Genomic DNA, 24,250 nt, shown 5'->3' on the forward strand with positions numbered 1-24,250 from the left:
TGTGCTTACAATGGTGGAAGCAACCACTGGATGGCTGGAAACATATCCTGTGTCCCACGCCACTGCCCAGAACACTATCCTGGGCCTTGAAGAGAAAGTCTTATGGCAACACGGTACCCCAGAAAGAATCGAGTCAGACAACGGGACTCACTTCCGAAACAACCTCATAGACACCTGGGCCAAAGAACATGGCATTGAGTGGGTATATCACATCCCTTATCACGCACCAGCCTCCGGAAAAATCGAACGATACAATGGACTGCTGAAAACTACATTGAGAGCAATGGGGGGTGGAACTTTCAAACATTGGGATACACATTTAACAAAAGCCACCTGGTTAGTTAATACTAGAGGATCCACCAATCGGGCGGGCCCCGCCCAACCAAGACTTCCACATACTGTAGAAGGGGATAAAGTTCCTGTAGTGCGCATGAGGAGTATGTTAGGAAAGACAGTCTGGGTTAGTCCTCCCTCACGCAGAGACAAACCCATCCAAGGGGTGGTTTTTGCTCAGGGACCTGGGTACACCTGGTGGGTGATGCAGAAGGATGGGGAAGTTCGATGTGTACCTCAGGGAGATTTGATTTTGGGAGAGAATAGCCAGTGAACTAGGCTGTATGATATTTAACTGCTAAATAACCTGCCAATGTATGTCATTGTATCTATAGTGTCTATATGCCATATCAAGGGTATTACTGTAAGAATTACCCAAATGACTGAAGAATGGACTTTGAAACTGAGCCAAGAACAACAGTGATAGAACTTGAACTGGCGCCCAGCAATTTCCTCAAGATCAACATCTTCGACCTGCAGACCAAGGGTGTGGGTTGCATCAAATGTACCAGCCAGAAGTTCCAGAGACAGCATACAACAACCCAACACCTCACACCATCTCTCTTATCCTGAAGAAGTGTTACAACAGATGGAGCCTCAAAGTCATGGACTAAATAAAATTGATGGACACATTGGAGGGATAACCCATTGACTAAGGGAATACTATTTGTATGTGTGTGTGTGTGGGGGGGGGGGTGTCCATATACATATATATCTATATATAAGACAAGGAAAGTGGTAGCGGTTGATTGGAAAATGTAGGATCTGGGCATGATGTAAATGGTATAGAATAAGGGGTGGATAATGTCCTGGGTTCAGCTGGGATAGAGTTAATTTTTACAGGAACCTGGGAGGTGGGGGGGCATAGCCGGGGCAGCTGACCTGAACTAGCCAAGGAGCTATTCCATACCATGTGACATCATGCTCAGTATATACATGGGGAGTGGGCCGGGGGGAGGGCTCTCCTTCTCTCGACTTTCGGTGGGGGAAGTGGCGGAGCGTCGGGTCCCGGGTGGTGAGCAGTTGCACTGTGCATCACTCTTTTCTGTATACTCTTTCATTAGTACCGTCGTTGTTGTTGTAACTTTTTTGCGTTGTCCCAGTAAACTGCCCTTATCCCAACCCTCGAGGTTCCAGTTTTTTTTCTTTTCTCTCCTCCGTCTCCCCCCTATCCCACCGGAGGGGGCGGGAGGAGTGAGCGAGCGGCTGCGTGGTCCTTTGTTACCGGCTGGGCTGAAACCACGACAGCAGCTTATTAAAGAGATAGTGTAGACTGCATATCTTGTTTAGTATGACATGCATAGAATTAGTTTAATACTAATTATGTCTGGAAAATTCATGGATGTTTATCAGATTTATCACAGAATAATGCTGTGATAGCCACTCCAAGGATTCCAGCCTATATTTTAGAGCTAAGATGAGATGCAGGAAAATAATTGTACTTGTGGATAATCTGGTTCTCTATTTTAATTACAAAACCATCCATATTAAGTAATTGGCACTGTTCTACTTCTGTAGGTATGTTCCTATGCAGCTGAACTGCACAGAGAATGTACTGGTCTCTGTCAGGTATTCCAGACAGAAACATTCCTAGTGTAGTTTTGCTTAATGTATGTAGTTTAACAAGAACAAATGAACCCTGAGAAACCCCAAGCAAAAAATATGGATGAAATATACTCTTCTGTCTTAAACTTTTCCTGCAGAGTCAAAGAAAATAATGTATGTATCATGCAGAATCCAAGAATATTTTAGAACGTGTATCTAGGAGAACTTAAATTTTATTATGTTCTATATTGTCTTCTGTTGTCATCATATGTCACTGAAACGCAACCTAAAAGCTGTATATGAGAAAAAGAATGTGAAAAGGCTGGCTTCTTTTTTTAAGGTTTAACAACATTTTATTTTACATTAATTCTATTATTAAAGTAAATATTCCTTTTTTAAAGTAATATAATGGAAACATCAAAGACTACAATCAGTGAACTTATTTTGAAAACTTTACTTTAAAAAAATCACCAAATAGCCATGACAAACTGAATTTACTGGAAGCAGAGAAAAAAATCATTAAGCCAAGACTGAAATGAAAGTTCTAGTATAATGATCAATGGCCACTAAATAAAAAGCAGTAGAAGAATTACACATGTGATTGGTTACATATGCCATATATTCTCTTTCTGTTATGCTATGAAAAGCAATTTACTTGATGTCACACAGGAGAGCCACTCCTCTCAATATCCAGTGGTCTGGAGACACTACTGTCCTTAAATAGATCACTGTAATATAGTTCAGATCTGTTCTCTTGGGCTTCTTGTAAAGAGGACAAACATAGAGCTTGGGATCCTTAGGACTGGTTGTATTAACAGCAAATATATGCACCACAGGCAGCTGGACAAAAAGAATCTTTGGTGTAGATTCAATGAGTTTGCTATTTCGTCTGTCCCAGCCTGCACCTTCCAAGTATAACCCATAGATATATACTCCTTCCTGTGTGGAGAGTAAGCAGATACATCACACAAAATAAAGCACCTGTTTTGTAAAATGAGGAAATAGCTTAAAACATTAAAAAGAATGTATGATTTGTATCTGACATTGAATCTTTTCAAACTATTTAGTTTTAAACTATAATATCACCCTTTTTCAGAAGATAATGCTACTGAAAGGGATGGCAATAAAAGTTGTTTAATAAAGTCTGTACACTATAAAATTTGATCTAAAGTTTACTATAAATTCCAAAAATCAAGAGGTGGTACAATGAAACGGTTCTTTTAATAAAATATTTTTGTAACTGCAAAATAAAAAAAAAATAAAATCTTCATACTTATTGTTATTTATCTTCTACGCTGAGCAAAAACAGTGAGGTGAAGACAATAGTAACTTCTTCCTCTAGCACAATATAAATACTGAAATATCTTTGCATGTCATACATACAGAAGGAGGTGCTGTGATTTCTTCTTTGCTTTGCTTCAGCACTTCATTATGTATTGTAACTGTATCTAAAGCCCAGCCTTTATGTGCTCGAGTTGCTTCTTGTCTCATTGCTGTCAGGAATCCTTGAGAAATTAAGCCCGAGATTTAGTATCTATCTCACATGACAAAAAACATCTTGCTCGGTTATCTGCATGGTTCTGCACTGAATGTTATAGACAGATATTCAGAGTTCTATTGAAAATGAGCCCCTGACTAATGATAGCAAACTTTGCTTTGGGCCAAAATAGGAACAAATGACAGAAGCGGCACAGAATGCATTACACTGAGAAAAATATTTTTAAACAGTACATAAAATTATATACAGGGTTTTTTGCTACTGATGTATTCAGTTAACAAATGTTTGCTCAGGATACTGACTTACAAATTATCATTAGGCAATCAACTACAGGATCCATGGTAGAGGTGTGTTTCAAGAAGGAATTTGAACACAGACAAGGTATCAATTTTGTGAGCTGGTATTGATGTAAAGGCAATGTAGGAAAAAGGCAATTTTTTTTTTTTTTTAATGAAAGAAGTAGCAAAATAAAATACATTTCACTGATGGAAAGCAGAAAAGGTGTGTCTGAATGTGATAATAAAAAAAAAAAAAAAGAAGAATCTAGAGAAGGCAGTGCCTACAAAGGATGGAAAATGTATGTTTTGTTAGTGAAGAAAATGGAGTCCTAGACAGAAATGAAGGTAGAGGATGACACAATCAAGGAGCAAGTTAGGTGATATTTTGAGTATTGTTTTGAACAGACTTTACAGAGATTTCCAATAAAAAAGGTTTGAGAGGTAAAGGGCTGAACAGCACAAGCACAAGACAACAAACATCTGGGCAGCCAAGAGGTTTGGTTATGTTACAAAGGAAAAAGCTACAAAAATGAAACACTTGTAGCAAATACCTGGTTGCTTCTGTGTGTCTCAGAAGATGACAATGCAGTCACCAAAAACCCAATAGCTGCTATTTTATGCTACCGGATGAAGAACTACTTGGAGTTGTCAAAGAGATTGAGGAGAAGACAGAAAATTTAACAATAGAGAACTGCATACTTAAGAGTGATTACTGTAAAGACTTAAAGATGAAAAGGCATCAGTTCCTTCTTCATAGGGCATAAAGGAAAAGATGACTAGCGTTTTGTGGGCTGTCAAAGTATCTACAAGGAGGAGAAACCGCCAAATGAAATACTGACCAGCCAGGGGGGAAATCATGAAAGTACATAGGCATGCAGTAGAAGACAGCATTTTTAGATTTAAGAAGTGGTTTAACATGCTAATTAGGCCAAAGACAATTAGAAGCTAAGATATTTGTCACAGCTAAAATATTCATAGGTGATGTAAATACAGTTAATGTAGTACTTGAAATGAACATGTATTCATTTCTCAAATACTATATATTCTGATAAAAATAAAACAGTGTTATTTAGGCTTCTAAATTTTTCTAAAAATGAATTATATCTCTATAATATGATATTTGGTTTTTCATAAGCCTGTTCATTCCAAGTACCATGTCTACTGAATGGAATATTGTACCACCATTAACATACATTGTCCCTTAATAATGATAATTTATAGAAGACAAACACTGGTAATGCTAAAAAATCACAACAGGTTTAAATGCAATTATTGGTGATACTTTTAGTATTATAAATAGTTTTTTCCACTAAACCGATAAAATACACTCCTCATGTTTTAACATTATAACATATTTGCCAATGCTGGTAGATTTAAAGCTTTATTCACCAATGCAATCAGTCTAGATTTTCCTGCAATGGCAGCACAGCATAGTCCAATTTCTGATTTGCCTCACACCAGTCAATTTTTAAATTTTACTGTATGATTTGATGTACCTAGCATTTCCTGGTGAGCAGTATTATGAATACAGTAACTATACTTACCTCACCCCTAGCCGTAGCACAACTTTTGCGCTTAGCAGACTTCTTTCTCCATCTACAGGACTATTTTTTTTGGAACACAGAGGTTGAAGCAATCAAGTTCAAGACCATCTGTGTCTCAGGTTTGTTTGCTATTAGGCTAAATATTTTCGTTGGTCAAAAGAATCTGGTCCATTATCATCTTCTACACCACCATGAGTGCTGCTCTTCAATCACCAGAGATCAGTATGCTTACCAGCTGTGCCATTTATGATACAAATGGAATGATGTTTTGACTGGCATCTCAATACCATCTTTTAATGATAATTTGGATGTGGTCCAGGCACCTCAGCTGTTTGTAAGAGCAACTCCAAAAAAGACTTTGACATTAGTACTTTTTACAGTCCTGGTCACAGAAAGGCCAGTAAGAATAGAAGCATCACAAAGTGAAGATAACTCATAAAATATTCAATTATTTCAGAGGTTAATCCTAATGAAAAAAAACACCTCCTAGCTTACATTACATAGAAGTTTCCCATGAGAATTTTGTATGGGCAGTTGTGTAGGCTAAATGAGATTCTTCTATGAACATGCATCTAATAAGGTAACAGGTTTTGTTACTCTTGGAGATGGTTACAGTTTGTTTTTCTTCTTCTTTCCTATGAATGATAAAAATATCGAGCTATAACAGATAATGATAGATAATGTTTACTTGTACTTTGCAGTATATCTTTCATGAATTTGAACAAACTGTTCATTAAATAACCTGTGAAATAGAAACACTGTGAAAACTACAGTTTGGTGATTCTCTGTGAAAGATAGGTAACTGCTATAAATTCTGATATGGTTGCATGTTCATAGAATCATAGAACAGCCCAGGTTGGAAGAGAGCTCAAAAGATCACCTGGTCCAACCTTTCTGGGAAGGGGAGCCTAGATGAGATTATCTAGCACCCTGTCCAATTGCAGCTTGAAAACCTCCAGCAACAGGGACTCTACCATGTCCCTGGGAGGTTGTTCTAGTGAATCATTGCTCTTACTGTAAAAAAAAGGTTTTCTGTTGCTACTGTACAGCATATAAATAATATCTTGCTCTAGATTAAAGCTCTTCCATACTTGCAGTTTTATAGTTTGGAATGAGTTAAACAGTTTGAAACCACAGGAAAAGAATATTTTCTTTAAAATCTGTATCATTACCATTAAGTGTATTTTCTTTAGCAGCTGTATCATATCATGCTACAATATGTCAACCAGATAAAGCATTTTTTTTTGTTAACTACATGTTTTCCTTCTTGTAATATAAAACCTGTGTTTATGGGTCAGACTAAAAGACCATCTGTACAAGCATCCTGTCTCTGACACTAGACAAAAGCGGATGCTTAATGAAATAATATTACAACAGGCAAAATGACACATAAATTCTTTCCCATCTATGTTCTTCTGGATTCTCGTCATCTGGAGTTTAGGGACCTCTCAACTTGAAGGTTAAGTTTGGACAGTCATGTTTATTGCTACCATTGGACCTGTTTCACATGACTTTAATCTTTTTTTTGAAGCCATTTATCATCTTGAATTCTATGACATATTGTGATAGCGATGAAAACATCTTTTCTAGGTGTAATATTAAATTAAATATGTAGTAAAAACCATTAAATGATGATTAAATACTTTATTACTCAAGTCTTTTCAGTACCCTTACCTTGTGGATTAAAGAATCCGGTCATCCAAAACACATTTGGTCTTCCTTCATATATCCAGGTAGAGAATTGAGTATTTCTTTCCAAAAGTTCAGTAAACCAGAAGCCAAGTGTTGAAGAATCCCAAGATACTCTTTTCCATTCTTGAGGAATTCGAGCATCATACATATTATCAAGTGCATGTCTCAAATTCTGAAGGAATGAAATTATAATACATGAACTAAAGCAATCAAGGTAATATTTTAAAATATAGTATTCCATACATAGTAAATATGCTTTACTTGCCTCACTCATAACAATAGTTCCTTCTATGGCTAATTTAAGATCATTCAAACTGTTGCGAAGTATTGTGATCACCTTTTGCATTCGGTCAATTTCTTGCCGAAGAAAAATATTCATAGAATTAAGTAGTCCCATTTTAATTAAACGAGCTTTTACCTAAAATATAGGAACACAGAAGGAATTTAGTTAAATCTGAATTGTTGAAATGTTATCATATACGATATCTTGTGTTCAGAAAAGTAAATAGCAGACTTGTACTTCACATTATTTAACTAACATTTATCCCCTTAAAACTGTTGCAGTTTTTATTTTTACTTTTATTTTTTGTCTGATGCTACCTAATTACTCATGATTTTGCTAGAATAGGACTTCACCCAGAAGGCACAGGAGACTGCTGTCACAAAAAGTCAAGGCTAATGTTTTTCTGTGTTTTCACATGCAGCTTTGGAAATCCAAGCATAGTCTCCATGACATATCTCCATGATCAATTGTTAGATGTCTTTATTTTAAATAAAAAAGCCTCATATTGATTCACACTGATAGCGATAAAGATGTTGGTTCTTGCTTAAATCTGCTACAAGCTATATGAACTTTCTTTACAGTTCAGGGTTTCTTTTTTGGAATGTCTTATGTGAAAACTCAACAGAGAGAACAGTAAGAAAACAAATAAGATTAGCTTGCCTCATGATGTATGTAATCTGGAGGAAGTTTCTCTAGCATGTCTTCAGCTAAACGATAAACAATTGCTTCACGAGTTTCTCCAGGTCCTGCATCACTTTCTTTAGGCTGAATATTGGTAATAGTATCTAGAACATCAGCTGCTGTATTACTTTGGTATCTGAGAGGATAGGAAATATGTTATAAATTACATAGGATTTTTTAATAGTTAAATGATACTTTGTAGAACACACATCTTGAAAGTTGAGAAAAAACATACTGTGTCATCAGGTTAAATCAAAACTCCCAACAGAAATTGTTTTCCTTTGCATCCTGCACCAAGCTGAACACACTGATTGTGAACAACATTTGGTTTTCCATGGTTGTAAAGAATATGAAATTCCCTCTACACACCCTGTTACCTCTACACTTGCTGTTTTTCTAATTCAGGGCTTAGAAGGAGTTCTGCAAGCTGAGAATGTGAGGTGGCAGAAAAACCTATCATACGATTTCTAGCGATTCTGAGGAAAGGGAAGAAAATGGCATATGCCTGATAAGGACTTCTAACCAGCTATTTGCTGGGAAGAAGCAACAGAAGTTTTGTAACAAGGAAGAATATTTCCCTCAGTTAGTTACTTCTTAAAAGTGGAATGCAGAAGAACGAAAAGGTGGAGGCATAACTCTGCAAGCTGCCCCTTTATTGATAAGTAAATTCATTCTGCTTTGAGGTATTTCAGCACTAATGACAAAAGCTGCTAGATTTACAATGTTGGAGATTAAAACCTTCTATTCCATAGTACAGCATGGGCAGTACTAATGTAAATTTATGTTCTGAGTCAATATAAAAAAGTGAATTAAATTCATGTGGCATTTGATGGTAAAAGATAGTAGACCACGTCAGTCCTTCAACACAAGCAGAATTATAGGAGTACTTTTGTTACAATGCTATCTAGTGGCATAGAGCTATGAGAGGCAGTAAGAAAGAAAACATAACAGTGTATGTGTTGGTACTGCAGTGCTGGCTTTGCCTACTTTTACCTTATGGAATCAGCTACATAAGGAATATACAGCATCAGTCTGACACAGAACATAAACTTATACTGACTCAAAGCATAACTTTGCATGTCATTTTTACATTTCAACCTTCATACAACACCCATCTCCTTCTATTACTTTGTCATACATAACTACATAAGACATGAAACCAAGGATTGTGCCACAGGCTAGAACACATGAACTCCTAAAGCACCTAAGCTTTGGAGATGGTATTGCAAGACTACAGAAGCTAGATACTGCAGCATTTCAACATAAACTGTTTGTGGATGCAATTATAAAGACTATAAATCAGAAAAACAGAAGAAATCCTACTGGCAGTTTGCTTCTCAGAGGATATAATTTCTGCTTCTGAATCTAAGAATGGTGGGACTTTTCATTGTTTTTAAAAACTCTTGACTTTAGATTCAAAACTCTCAAGCTTTTTTCCATTTATGACCCCATTTAAGGAATGACAGATTTATTCAAGACCACATATGAGCAGAAAAGTTGGATAAAATCAAATTTCTCTTGGACTCACGGCTTCATTCCTCATTTGGATGACATACTCATGGTTGTAACCCTTACTCTGGGTCTCGCTGATCTAACAACTAGTGATAAGAGAGAAGTGAACCTTCTTCTTCACACTGGAAGTACTGTTTTTCCAATGCTGTTGTCAGACTATTCTATGTGGAAGGAATAGGTCCCATGATTATTACATCAGTTAAATTATAAAATATTACAGAATTATCAAGATGAATGGTCTTTCTCCAAATGTAAACAAAAATAGAAACAATTCAAAAAAGAAGGCAATATGTAAACTTTGGGGAAAAGCAGAGAACAGTTTTTGAAAAATAACCTCAAAGGAGCAGAATAAAAGGTAAGTAATATTCCCTTCTTCAATGACACAAGCTAGGAATCTTCTGGAGAGGAGAAATTATCATCTGAATCTTGTATAAAGAAGTAAACATGAATAGCAATAGCAGTTTGAACAAAACGACTTTTGTTGTAAATAAAAATAGACAAAAGATGCATTTTGATGTGTACATAATTAAAAATAATATTCCAGTGTGGAAGTGAGGAGAAAATAGAAACAAGAAATTTCATTCACATAACAGTTGGACACAGGGCATGTAAAAGACACCCTGAAACAAAATTTTTCTAGGCTTTGCAAAACCTGACTTTCCTTTACATTGCAAATAAAATGTTGAAGTACAGATGCAAACAATAATGAAAAAAAGATTGCACAGGTTTGTAGAGGAAGTACCATGTTCCTGGGAAGGAAATCAGATATACACAATGGAGTGTCCCTGATCACATTTAGACATGTAAGTGTAGATGCCTACATACAGCTGTTTGTCTAGATTGCCCTTATGGGTAATGCAAAGAAGCATGATTCAGCTCATGTATTTTAGACGCCTGCTTTGTGATCAGAGAAATTGCACTTTACAAGGATCTATTTTTCTCTATCACAGTAAAGGAAGTCTTGGATAACCATAAAGGAAGCTAAAGCAACATTAAATGAATCTCATTTACAGTGTCAATGTTGCCCAAAAGTGAGTATGTAAGATAAAGCACTTTATATCTGTTTATATGGTTTTTCCTGAAGCAGTATTGCAAAGCAAATTGTGTAATAAGAAGAAAAAAAAGAAGGAATTTTCTATGGATTTTGATTTGCTCAGAAAAGTATTATTAAGAATATTTTCTTACACAGAGTTTGGATTCAACAACCTATCATAGTTTGATAGCTGAAGTCTGTGCCATCAGGAATTTTCTGTACTGGAAGTTAAAACTAAAAATAAATGCAGTTTGAGAGAAACATTACCTTGGCTTTGTGTAGGAAACAGCAATATCTATTGCAACATGGTATTCAAAACCTTACATTCACCAAGGGACAATGGGAGATTCTGCTCTATCTTCAGTTGGTTAATAACAGTTTGAAGCAGCTTTACAAAAATCTAGTTAGATTTAAGGCTTCAGTATGAAACCAATTGGAGAAAAGGTTGTGACAGAAGATTGTGAGAATATTCCTTGCCTGCTCAGGTACTTGTTAACTATGTTGCCTTTGCTGAGCCTAAGATTCACAGAGCAAGTTAAAATCAATCACAATGACTTCAGGTGTTAATCCCAAGTGGATGAAAGTATTGACATTCAGTTGGAACCAACGGATTGAGCTTTTGGCTGAACTGGAAAACTGTCCCACTAAATTAGTGAGAGATAAGGTCTTTCTTGTCCTCAGTAATAGTAACATGGAGAGGTCCTGGCTGTCTCAAGATTCCAATTCTAGCAGTCAGCCTTCTGCATACTCTGAGATAACTTGATAGGATATTTTAAGGAGAATTTGAATGCAACTTTTTATATTGTATGAGATGCTAATCTATTTGGTCTGTGTCAAAGATGAAATTCAGACAGACGATATATGTGCATAATTGCCTATAACAGACTGTGATAAGTCATGGAAAAAAGTATGAAGCTGTTGAACATTTTCCCCAAACTCCAAAGAAATACCTACAAAGGAAAATCTCCAGAAGAAGGACTAAAGTAGCAAGAATATGCTGATGTACCAAGTGGAAGAAAAACTCAGTACAACAGAGAAATTAAAGAGCTGTTGCTACTCACTAAAGCTCCCCCAACATGGTTAGTTTCAAGTTTCCTCCTCTAAATTAGCCCTCCTGCAAGCCTCATTTTGGATCCAAAGCATGTCTCTCCTCGGGACTTTTAGTTCTCTGTTAAATCTTGGCTCTTCTTTAATCAGTTCTGGAACGGATGTCTTGCAAGTATCAGAAAATGACTTGAAACAGAATCTAGTCTTAGGTTCTTTTCTTCAGAAGTATATATTTACAATGGTAGGTGCTAGGCAGAGTTGACAATAAAACTGTACTGTTCTCACAGCATGCTTAGAAAACCGGGCTTTTGATATGGTATCAGCCTCTCAAATTTGAGAATGAAAAATTGTGGGAAATTATTGTTTTGTCCAAAAATGTTAGAAGATAGTAGGTTTCCACAGCAGTTGGGCATTTGAATAACATCTGTTTTGTTTAAAAAATACAAAAAGCTGTTAAGAAACAATGAATATGGACATAATGAAAATGCAATAATTTATGGCAGAATTATTAAGAACTTCAGTGAAAAAAATATGATGATGACTCATATCCTTTCACAGGGCATATAACATTTGAAGGAAATAAAAGCCAAGCTGTTACACACATTATTTGGAATGAAAAAGTGAATTAAGTCAAAGATAAAATTTTAAATGGAGTTAGTACATGGTGCAGTTAAAAAGCCTCTTTTAAATAATTGAAATGGCAGGACTGATGGCAACAAAAGATTGTAGTTACATCCAAAGGCATGCTTGTAAACCAAATGACAATCAAGAGAATCATTTAATGAGTGTGCACAGAAAAATAATGTACTACTTGGAACAGAATGCAAACATTAGAAACTTTCTCTAGTTGAACTGTGTAGAACTTGTATCATGTTCATATAAAAGTTTTACAATGCTTTCAAATTTAAAAAAAAATTCTAAACCCACAAAGAGTAAGTAATAAGAATTCCAACTGCTTTAAAAGAATATGTAAAATGTAGCTGTAGATACTGCATTCATAACCATGCACATCAGGTGTTCCACTTCAATAGTGAAATTCACATGAATCCTAGGTTTCCTGTGGAAAATATACTTTACCTAAGCATTTCATACGGATGTATTTCCAAATACTAAAAGAAAGGGTCTCTGTTTTCAATATGTGGAGACCTACTTACATAATATCAGCATTAGGATGGAGACCAAAGACCTTTGGGCTGTCCATGGCAGGGAGTGACTGGATGTATTCAAAATACTGTTCTACAGTTTTGCACACTGGAATTTTATACCCAGTGTAAAAACAGAAAGTGCTGTCAAACATCTTTTCATTAAACCACACCTGTGAAAAATCCAGAGGGGAAAAAACCACAATTACTTTGCTACTTAGAGTTTTTTTATCTCATTTTTATTCTTGAAGCATTAGGGTTCTTATTTTAGCTACTATATCTAATGTCACTTGAATACACGAGTAAATCATTAAGAGTTATGTGTTCTAAGTTTGAGTTCCAGCTAAGTCTTTTTAATAGTTTTTGCTCCTCACTAGAGAGAAACCAAGGGGAAGAACCTCACTGCCAAAGAAAGATGTCTTGAAAAATTAATTTTACTCTGAAGAGTCTTATGAACTAACTGGTGGAGAAGTGCATATTCAGCAGAAAGAAGGTCTTCTGATATCTGTATTGCAGCTGCCAATAAAAATGATAAATAACTGTGTTTTCAAGATCTCCTACCCTTGCAAAGCAATTAAGAAGACGCTTATCAAAGTCATCTGTGACTCGGCCTCCATATTGTACTTCTCCAATCATGTAGCGTACTGTGTTCCATGATATCCCCTGGATGCAAGTAAAGTAAATGAGACTGTAGTTACAACATGTAAGAAGAAGGTATCCAGCCTGTAATTTCAATATCATCTGAAGTTCATAAGGCTCTGCAATGTAAGCTGAAAAGATCATTGTTGGAAGAAAAAAATAATACTTTGTTTCTAAAGTATTTTCTGAGCTCAGCCCTACAATTTTACAGTAGAGTTGAGCTTGATCCTGCTATTAGAAATGTATCTCATTATTTCTTGGTTGACCTGAAATCACTCTCACCTGCTACTGCCTCTCCTCTTTCTTCTTTTGTTTCCCCTTCCCCCAGTTTCTTATCTTTCTATTGGCAAAGTGCTGCTTTGCAAGGAATAGCTATTCTATTACATTATTCCCTGATAAATAGTAGAAGACCAAATGGCAGCCATAGAGAAGTTTGGCTCTGCCAAACTCTGTAAATATTTTAGCTCCCTTTCCAAAACAGATATTGTATAGACCTGTTAATATTTTAGATAAGGTACTGAAAGAAACCAAGATGAAATTCTGAAGTTCTTAACTATTACATATTTTGACATGGATGATAGAACACAAAATATTTCAGCTTGACTGTCTTACAGAGAATCTGGAACTTTGATTGTTAGAAGCTGCACTGAAAGAATAGCAATGAATAAACTATTATAAATAGTAACATGAAGAAAAAACAATTACAGATGTTGTACAAAGCAATTAAATATACCATATGCAAATTTTAGTATTCACCTTCTTGATGTCACATTCATCTAGGTGATTTTGTATAAACTGAACACTGGCTGTAAAGTCTGCTGAGTTAAATTCATAGGGAATATTCCAACCCAAAGGCCCAAACTTGCGTCGTTCCTTAGGAATACAATTAAAACCAAGTATGTTTATGCAAAGACATATAATTTTGTTTCATTATTAAAGTTCAGTAATAATAGTAATAATGGAGTAAAGAATTGAACTGAAGAAGAAAGCTAGCCTAGGAAACTGCTACATGCCTCGTACACATCAGTAATAAAGTTTATTGTTAAGTTACACCATGAGGGATAAATATTTATAGAAAAAGCAACAGAATAATTTATTGCTACCTTTACTAATCAATGGATCAATCACAGGTTTGAAATGTCCCATGTCTGTGTGGATGATTAGATTTTTATATTTAGTAGTTAATTGAAAGGATTGCCAAATCTCTGCATTCTCAGCACACTCAACAATTCCAAGTTCTACAGTTTTTCTTTTTTTTTTCCTACATATACTGTCTACTAATGATAGTTTCACTTTTTCAACTTCCTGTATTAATGCTTAGTTATCCAAAGGCTTCCAGGTTGCCCCTTTTGTCTTATTGTTTCACTGTATTGCTTCAATATACCTTTTTCAAAATTCACAACTTCACTATAAGGCTGCCACCTTATAAATAATAAAATTATTCAAATTTATTATTGCATACATATTTGAAAATAAAATGGTAACACTTGCAGTAACAGAAAAACGGTTGACTACAAAAGAGAATATAATCTGCAGCCCAAATATTTTAAATATTCAACACTATTAGATTTCTGACAATTTTGTTTCAGCCACTGCAGCTACATTGCTCAATGATTTTTTTCAGAACATCTAACAAATTAATCCAAGAACTTAAGAATTAAATTGTTGAATAGTGCTGACATTCATTAAATGAATAAACAGCGTAATACTGACATTCTAAAATTAACTAAGTGATAACATGTTTATTAGAGTTTAAATCACCAGGTCAACAATGACTGACAGTCTTTGACATCTAGGTAAGTAACATTTAGGTACTTTAGCTACAATATTTAAAAAGAACTGGAATTGAAAATAAACCTTTTATCTTTTGAAAATTAAGTATTGTTTATAAGCAGATGAGAACATTAACCAATAACACCCTGGTAGAAAAGTACAATGGTTTTCTACCAAATTCTCTGAATTACTTCTTAAGCTACATTTATCATAGCGATCTTGTCACCAAAGGATATTAGGAATTGGTCAGTTTAAAGGCAGGGAAATGTATATATTGCTTGCTGATTGGCAATCCATAAATAAATTTTCTGAACAGATGAATAGCTATAATAGTTTTTAAAAGTACTGATGGTTGAATAAGCTCAGATCTTCTAGTTCCACACGAACAGTGTAATCCTGAGGCAGTACACAGAACAACTTTCTCGCTGTTTATAAAAAGGTAGAAGGAGGAAAATAATGCAGAATACTGTATCTAAATAGGGACCTCCAACAAACTGTCCTTCTCTCTCCATCTTTGCTACAGTGCAAATAAAAGCAGCTCAATAGAACCTAAGGCGTAAATAGTGTTTTAACTATTTTGAGATCCTTGATGACAAGATGGTGTATTCAGAGAGCTCAAAATGTTGGTATTTATTGTGATCTCAAAACATATATCTTTAAAGTACAAAGTATAGATATCATTGTACTGGCATTGGAATTAACGTAGAAAACACATAGACACAGATAAAATAGAGAAAACCAAGGTGCTAAATGATGGATTTTATTTAATTTTAGCCATCTATAAAGCAGACAGCTACTCTAAGCTAGGCATCTGGGTTGCCTTTAAAATCAATGGACAGAAAGAGTGATACATCTCTAGACAATGATTCACTCTTTTATAGAGAGATGGCTAAGACAAATAAGCTGATTTTCTTTTTCAGGGTGCTTATCTATTTCTAATGACTACAGAGAGAGCTTTTTCACTTACACCAGGCAACTAACTTTTGGACACCTAAGGTTAGATGAGAAAAAAACTCATTCTAGATGCCCACAGTATGGAAATTGTGTAAAATTTGTAAAACAATTAAGAGAATAAGGAACCTTGAAATACAGATTATAGAAATTAAAGCTTCAGCCCTACAACATGATGCTACAGTAAATATCAGAATGTGTATTTTCAGGAACCTCTGTTAAAGTGACTCCATATATTATAACACTATTTGCAAACCTTATAAGAAATACCTGAACAGTAGAATGCAGGAAAGCTACAGTGTAAAGCAAAGGTTTCCACATAGGCATATTGCTAACATCTAACAGATCCTGATTAATTCCAGAAAATGTTCTTTTCAATCCAGCACGTATACCTTGGGGAGGTTCATTTGTGAACTTTATAGCAATCTGTCATGTGAAAAAGATAAAAGAATTGGATTTGTTTACCTAAACAAAAAACAGCAACATGCGAAAATGTCACAACTATTAGTTATAAATAAAATGTAAATAGCTGAAGCATTGTAGATACAAACTTGATATGTAGGGCCACAAAAGATTTTGAACATAGACCTTCAGTTTATGTTGGTCAGAACTATCGCTGACACTTGTCCAGGGATCTAAGAATTTTCATCTACAACGTGGAAGCAGTTTTCATGCTTTTCAGAAGGCATCATATGGTTCTCAATCCCTAATTCAATGACTGAATGATGGAAGAGAACTCTCCAGAGTAGATGACAAGAACTCTGTTGTATTTCTGGTCCCAGGACTTGACAGTAAATACAAAGAAATCTCACCTCTCCTCAGATCAGATCTTTGTGTTCACAGTGGCTACTCTGAACTCTGTGACTATGTCTTCAGCAGTAAATTAGATTTACCTGAGTATGTTCCTGGGTACTCTGGTCAGCAGGCATGGAATCTGCATTTCTAGTAGTAAACTGCCACAGCCCCTTAGAATACAGCCCCTTAATTTCATGCGAACTGCCTAATGGGAATAGTTGCTACCAAATTTTAATTGTCAAACCATACCTGAAAATTATTTTGAAGAGTGCTAGTTAGCACAGGTTTTCATGTCAGAGGATGTTGTAACTACTTACTCCTATGGACTATTGCATTTTAGTGCTGGGTAATGTTCATGGGGCACACTTGAATCTATTATTAGTTCAGACACAGACTGGCCTTACCAGAATCTCTGTTCCTTGAAACACTTTCAAGTGCTAGAGGAACCCAAATAAAAACTAAGTATTTTTCTGCTCCAACAGTAAGTAGTTGTCCGGCTGGCTTGGGTAACATGGTAGCATGTATTGAAAGAACAGTAAATGCCAGGCTGCCCATGGGCTGAATGCAAGCATGGCTCTGAACTGTTTCTACTTCTGAAAGATGCTTAACGGAAGACACTCATGAATATGTACTTCACCTGGCAGTTTTACTATCTCCATATTTGTGGTAAAGAATTTCAATTATTTTTAAGGAATGACTTTTCAACTTCAGTCTCACAAATTTATTTCTGGGCTGCAGGGCCCAGGCAAGCTGTCTCAGAGATGAGCTCCAGTTTTCTGCAAGGACCTATCTGCACATGAACACACTAGAGTGTTGGACTGAATGGGAACACTTGCTAACCAGTCTTTCCACATTTCAGAGGATATCTTGTTCAGTTTTTGATGAATTTTCTGCATAAAAAAAGAAGCAAATTATTTTCTCCTTTCTTCTGAGAAGGAGCTGACCTTTGGTTTGTCAGTTATTCATTTTCTGGAATCCCTGAATATGTTAATATTTTAACAGGTAATGTGACACTACAGACTGGGAAATCACATGTGAAACATTTAAGATAAATGCAGTGAAGATTCATTTAGCAACCCTCTCCGTTCTTTATTCTCACTTTTAGCAAAACTGTATGTTTATACACCTCACTATTCATAAACCCCTTGAAGATGCAGAATGACTTCATCTTCTGTTGAGAGAATACAAGAGAATGTAGGTCCATAGAGCTAGCTTTCCATACACAGTGTTTTTCTATGGTGACATACCCTTCCTACTGAAGGTTGTCTCCTAGATTGATTTGAGAAAGGAAGCCTTCCCCCACTTTACATCCTATATATCTATTTTTATTTAGAGAGAATGAGAACCACTAAGGAGATTCCCACTGTTTTTAAGAGGAAAGGGGTCTATGAACACAGAAGTGTCAACAAACACCTATTACACTAGATATTAACTAACATTATGACCCGCTGTGAGAGTGCTAGGAACCATCATAAGTGACTTAAATGTACTTTGTAAGAGTTTAGGCAATTTTCCTTGTACTGATGAAAAATGTCTCCTTGAGATCTACAGAACAACCATTTAGACTTTATCCAAAGAAAAACAGGTTACTTCTTGGTAGATGATGTTCTTTGAGATGTGCTGTCCCTGTGTGTTCTGTCCCCTTTATCCTTTATTTCAGATAGGGAAATCTGGAAGAGTCTAAGAGCAGTTGCGGGCATTACTCTGTTCACAAGGCATCTGGTTGGGCAAAAAGGGATACAGAGAAAGCCTGATAGTTTTGATTCAAGTGTTTCTGTGCACAGAATTAGTGTGAACTCACACATACATAAGGCATTTTCGAGAACTTTCAGTTACTGGTAAGTAACCTTTCTGTTTAAAGTGGTATTTGCATTGTAAGGTTAAGTTCATTTTGTCTGGGGTTTTGGGTATTTTTCCCCATTTATTTAATTTCCCTTTACACACTTATTTTGAATAATTTTGATGGCATGAGGTACCTGAATTAAATAGTTGAACAAACCTGTAGCAGCGTAATTGGGAATTTAGGATGTGGTTCAGTAGTTATCCAAACTCGAAATGTCTCATCCTGTATCTCAGCAGTAAGAAGTGTCTGCAGCAGTTCATCCATGAAATCCAGTCCAAGATGACAATTCTGAAGTAACACCCAGCCTCCCTAAATAAGAATATCGACCATTACCATATACAATTTAGAATAAGTTATTCATAATGCTAAAACCGACTGTCTATATTAGAATCAAATTTGGTCTTGCATGTAATTTTTTTTTTTTAAATTTTATTTTATTGACTTTCGGTCTGTTCCTGAATATGTATTATCATTTGACTTGGTATGATATTGGCACAGTTAAAGCAAATAGGAAAAGTTAGTGCAAAAGTTATTTCCACATCCTACACTTCACAATGAAAATAACATAACCAGAGCCAATATTCTAAGTAAAGTATCAGTGCTACCTAGTGGCAAAAAGAAGTAATTCCTGTGCTCTCCCAGTAAAACGCCAGTGATAAGCAATCCTGCCATCAGATCCAAAAGAATGTGAGTGGAAAAGTAACCGCTGAAATCTAAGGAATTTATCTTTTTTAAAACTTATTTGTTAATAACATAATCTAAAGTAAGTGTAAAGACGTGGTAACAAGACTCTAAAACTTTTCAACTGCAGTTAATTTATCTGCAATAAATGCATTTGTATAACATTCAACCTCGACATATTAATTTTGATGTTATTCATTGCATGAAAGCTCTATTTTGACTATTATCTCGATGCACTTCTGCTTATGAATTTAAATTCAATCAGTTTTTGTAGCATAACTTTAGAAGGCTGGTGAATCAGAAGCCTGATATTAAAATGGGACATTATTTAATCAGTTCTAAACAGTGATGTGTGGATTTCATTACAGGTTGTAAATTAATTTTGGCAATTTTGTTTTCACTCATTTAAAAAGAAATAAATAACATTTGGTGACAAAATATAATTGAAATATTTATGGTGAACTGATAGATATTAAAAAAAAAAGATTCAGTGAAGGAGGTTTTTTGTTTCTTTTGTGGGGAACCACTTTTTTGAGAAAGATCTTTAATCAATTTGTCACATTTCCAGATGAATGAGGGTCAGTTTTTGAAAATTATCTACCTGTAACACAGCATAGCAGTTTTAACCATATTATATACTCTGGCCAGAGATAGGAAAAAACCCAGATATGACTTCACATTCACTAATTCTGTTTCGTTCTTTCAAATCTGATGTTCGCATATCACTCCCTGTGTAAAATGTGTACAACACCAAGGCATTTAGTTCAGAAATTGTTACTAGCAGCTCTCCTGGAATGCTGTTTTGAGTATCCTTGTGCTTTTAACTGAGGGCAAAATAAAGGCAGGGATGCCCTATTTTCACCATTCCAATGAACTGGAAGTTGATGATGACCATTCTAGATATATGAACACAAAGATGTATGAGAGATGTATGCGTGCATTTGCACATCGTAAAAGATGCCACCTGCTATAAAGAGATGTCTTTTTTCTTTTTTTCCAAAGTGGTGTACATCTATATTCTATCACTGGTGTCACAACATTTGGTAGGACTTGAGATGTTACTGGGATACGGTATAGAGAACCTTCCATAACTAAGGCTGCATTAGCTAGAGAACCTTGTATTATTACAGTAATGTCTAGAAAGTGTGCAGTAAAGGCCATATACAAGTATTATGTATGTCCATAATAGAAAAACACAAATAAAGCAGACTATACTATGGTCAAATGAATAAATATCATCTGACGAGGTTTGTTGTTTTTTTTTTTTTTTGCCTCAAATGAAGATATCTCACAGATAGCAGGCAACGTTCTAGTTGAAGATGTGCCCGCTCATTGCAGGGGGGTTGGACTAGATGACTTTTAAAGGTCCTGTCCAACCCAAATTATTCTATGATTCTCTGATTCTACAATACAATTGGAATTCCCTGAACTGATATTGCCTGACTTTTTTTTTTTCTTGCATGAAAGACAGGAAGACCTGGAAAGGCTCTGAAGCACTTCAGTCTATCAGATTAAGAGGACAGGACTTTGCAGAAGTCTAAAAAAGCATTTCCTCATCTCCTTATGATTAAACAGTAGTGAATAAGGTGACAAAAGAACTGTTTAGTTCAGATGGAAATCTGAAATGATCTTGATCATGGACCTGCAACAGTCTCAAAAATACATTTGCTCTTGCAGAGTATTCTACGTTGTGATCTCATTTTCACTGTGCTTCCAGAACTCTAATGGGTGAGGACAGAGACCCAGGGAATCTAACGGATGTCATATATTCTGAGGACTTAAGTTTTAAATCTCATAATGAATCCATCTTTAACTTTTTATCTAACTTTTGGTGAATACTCCCCACTCAACCAGTATGAAAGCATACACTGGTTAACAAACAGGTAATATCATACCAATCAAAACTTTTACTGAACACAAGTTAGCTCAGGTTTATTTAGGTGAATATTACAAGTGGTGCTGTACTCCTGGTTTAGTAAGGACTAGCTGTTGGTTATGGTCATGTGAAAAATATGTTTCATTTATTAATATAGTTCTTGCAGTCTTCTGCTCTCTCTGTTATTGGAGATATTCTAGGCCTTCAGAATACTGGCATAAGACTAATTCCTGGTATTTTGAGTTTACAGGCAACTATGGCAGTATGTCTTCATTTGCAACACTGTCCACAACTCTGAAGTGTTCAGCTGATGAAACTGTGCTACCTTTACACTGTAACTTTTCTGTTGTATTTGAGGTTTCAACTACCATCTTTCTGTAGCTGCTACTTAGACTTCTCATGTGTTTACTGTTTGAGAATATCATCTGCCATAACAAAATACACTACAATATTTAAAAGAAAAATTCTTAAATATTGTTTTGAAATTCTTAGACATCCTTGGGACTCAAAGCCAAAAGGATTGGCAATTAAAGAAACAAAGAACCCAAAACAATTGCTGGTGAGCAAGAGACCCTCTCACTAGCACAGATGTGAGGAAAATGTGAGGCCGTATTAGGAGCCAGCACATCCTTCTACATCTACAGCTTTCAGCTGTATGTGCATTACTCACCATTTTATCTAGTAGAAATTATGCAACATCGAGGTAGCTCTCATCGAGGGGAAAACAATAATAATAAAAAAATTTCCAGTAAAGAGGTGGGACCTGTAAGTCCTGCAGGATAGAACTAGGACATGATGTCCTTTTACCCTTGGTTAACAGCATAGTGATAAGAAGGGAATGTGCTACCTTTGCAAAGCTGCTTAATATCACTGCTGCCAGAAGTATTTACTTGGACTCCGCTGGCACATGCATGTCCCACAGTGGAATGTTTTTAAGCTCAGGCACTCAAGGAGACTTGTCTACCCTGACATATGCCTGATAGTAAGGTGAAAGTGCAAAATATTAAAGATTGCATGCAAAAGAGGTGTAAAAGAATACTAAAACAGACAATCAACTTATATTGCAGTGGTTTTTTCCCCACCTGTTGCATTGACATCTGTATGATTTTGCGTGCATGAACTTCTTGTCCTTGACCCATAGAGATGGTCCAACATTCTACAACATATTTGACAATATATGATTAATGAATTTACATTCTTGAGAAAAAGTAAGAATTCCAATTCAGTCCAAAAAAACAGTGATATAAATACAGCATAATTAAGGACATTTTTATGCAAAAATATATACTTATGAAAGTAGAATCCCTTCACCATATTATGCTACTATGTATAATTTTTCTAAACATCGAAACTTTGTAAAATAACATTAAAATATACATCCACAATATTTACAGTGTTTGTAGAAGTGAAAGACTGTGACTAACATTATTATTGTCAATGGGAATTTGTGCCAAATTTTAATGAAGTAAGCCACAGCATTTGAAATATGAACCTAGATTTTTCTTTAAGTGTAGATAATGAAGCCATATAAATGAGCACAATGCATAACTGTAAAATTGCATTAGTGAACATATTAATGTGACTAATATCACAGAATCATAGAATCATTTAGGTTGGAAAAGACCTTTAAGATCATCAAGTCCAACCATTAATGTAGCACTTCCAAGTCCACCACTAAACCATGTCCCTAAGTGCCACATCTACACATCTTTTAAATATCTCCAGGGATGGCAACTCAACCACTTCCCTGGGCAGCCTGTGAATATATGTATCTACTTCCAACTCAGTTTATATGCCCAATTTTTCAAAATTTCCATATAATGTAGACATAACGTCCAGAGTATAAAAATGCAGATCTTGTGGATATTTTTGTTACGATGTAATCTTGTAAGCAGATTGCTGATTTTTACATTGCTTGCAGTTAAGAGTTAAAACAAGAAAGCAGTATTGTCACCATGCCAGAATTTAAAAAAAAAAAAAAAAAAAAGTAAATATTGTCTAACAGATAGGGATTTAAAAAGTATCACCACTGGGAAGGATGTTAACAATTTATTAAAAAGGAACTGAAAGTGTTACTGTCCAACTGCACACAGAATGATTCTCAGCATACCATCTTTTATTTAAGAAATACTTTTCAGAAAAAAAATCTCTGAAATTACTTAGATTACCCTTCTGTATCTCAACACATGACAACGAATAATTACTTTCATACCCAATTTAAGCTTCCTAGCCAAGGAATCAATCTGAATAGTTGGGTCAGATCCCACAGACAAGAAACAGATGAGAGGTGTTCGTGTGTCACTTTCCTCCCAAGTTTTTTCTAAATTCAAAATGACTGGTTCTGTATATTTCTCATCCAAGGAATTTGCAATATATTTCCTGGCTTGGGAAAGTGTTCGGTCTGGACACCAAGACCTAGAAATTAAAATATATACCAAGACACAAATTCACTGCCTCTTCCTGTTGCAAAGAATAGACTTAAATTAGAAATTCTATTTTTATGAAATAGAGATTTTTGCTTCATAATATGCATATGTGTATATACATACATACATTCATATATATGTTTGTAGGTTTGTCTTTACAGATATAATAATAGACAGAGCTGGTAGTCTTCCCTCTACTTATGACTGTTCAATACTTTTTGGTTGCTTACAATTTTGCCTTAATTAAACTATTTGCACTGGAATTTTCTGTTCTGGGTACCTTTATCATGTTGGGACATCCTTCATTTTAAACAAAGCTTTTGTATCTGAGAACACAAGTAGGGAAATGTAAGATTGTTTTTGCCCTTTAGTAAAATTCTGCAGATGTTTCATTGGGTCTGTTAGTCTTTTAGGGTACAGACTCAACTCTTCTGCACTGGATTGCATTTGTGCTGGGGATAAGTCTTTATTTTCTGATGGAAAAAAAACCAACCCAAACAACTACTTTTGGATAAGAGATATGACTTTGCAAAACTTCAATTTATAGGTTTATTATCTAAAGGCTTAGGACTCAGATGTTCCCTTCCCCCTTCGGGGTGTATAGCATATAACAATATAGTACTTCTTCCATCAGATTCTGGCCTTTTTTACTACACAGATTGAATCTGCTCCAAAGAC

General features: G+C 35.4%; 1 protein-coding gene across 1 annotated transcript in view; it reads right to left on the reverse strand.

Annotated features, from left to right (window-relative positions):
- Window positions 1-2,316: 2,316 nt before the first annotated feature.
- Window positions 2,317-24,250, reverse strand: part of DNAH8 (dynein axonemal heavy chain 8) — a 148,697-nt gene continuing 126,763 nt past the window's right edge. Inside the window, exons 79-90 of the mRNA XM_030036172.1 lie at window positions 23,359-23,561; window positions 22,229-22,302; window positions 18,746-18,898; window positions 16,222-16,377; window positions 13,984-14,100; window positions 13,150-13,251; window positions 12,601-12,761; window positions 7,834-7,990; window positions 7,156-7,308; window positions 6,873-7,062; window positions 3,262-3,383; window positions 2,317-2,817 (exon numbers count right to left, since the gene is read on the reverse strand). Of these exons, the coding sequence (XP_029892032.1) occupies window positions 2,530-2,817; window positions 3,262-3,383; window positions 6,873-7,062; window positions 7,156-7,308; window positions 7,834-7,990; window positions 12,601-12,761; window positions 13,150-13,251; window positions 13,984-14,100; window positions 16,222-16,377; window positions 18,746-18,898; window positions 22,229-22,302; window positions 23,359-23,561 (1,876 nt within the window). The 3' untranslated portion in view covers window positions 2,317-2,529. The remainder of the gene's footprint in view (window positions 2,818-3,261; window positions 3,384-6,872; window positions 7,063-7,155; window positions 7,309-7,833; window positions 7,991-12,600; window positions 12,762-13,149; window positions 13,252-13,983; window positions 14,101-16,221; window positions 16,378-18,745; window positions 18,899-22,228; window positions 22,303-23,358; window positions 23,562-24,250) is intronic.

This window comes from Aquila chrysaetos, chromosome 13 (assembly GCF_900496995.4).
Source record: "Aquila chrysaetos chrysaetos chromosome 13, bAquChr1.4, whole genome shotgun sequence".
NCBI classification, from domain to species: Eukaryota; Metazoa; Chordata; class Aves; order Accipitriformes; family Accipitridae; genus Aquila; species Aquila chrysaetos.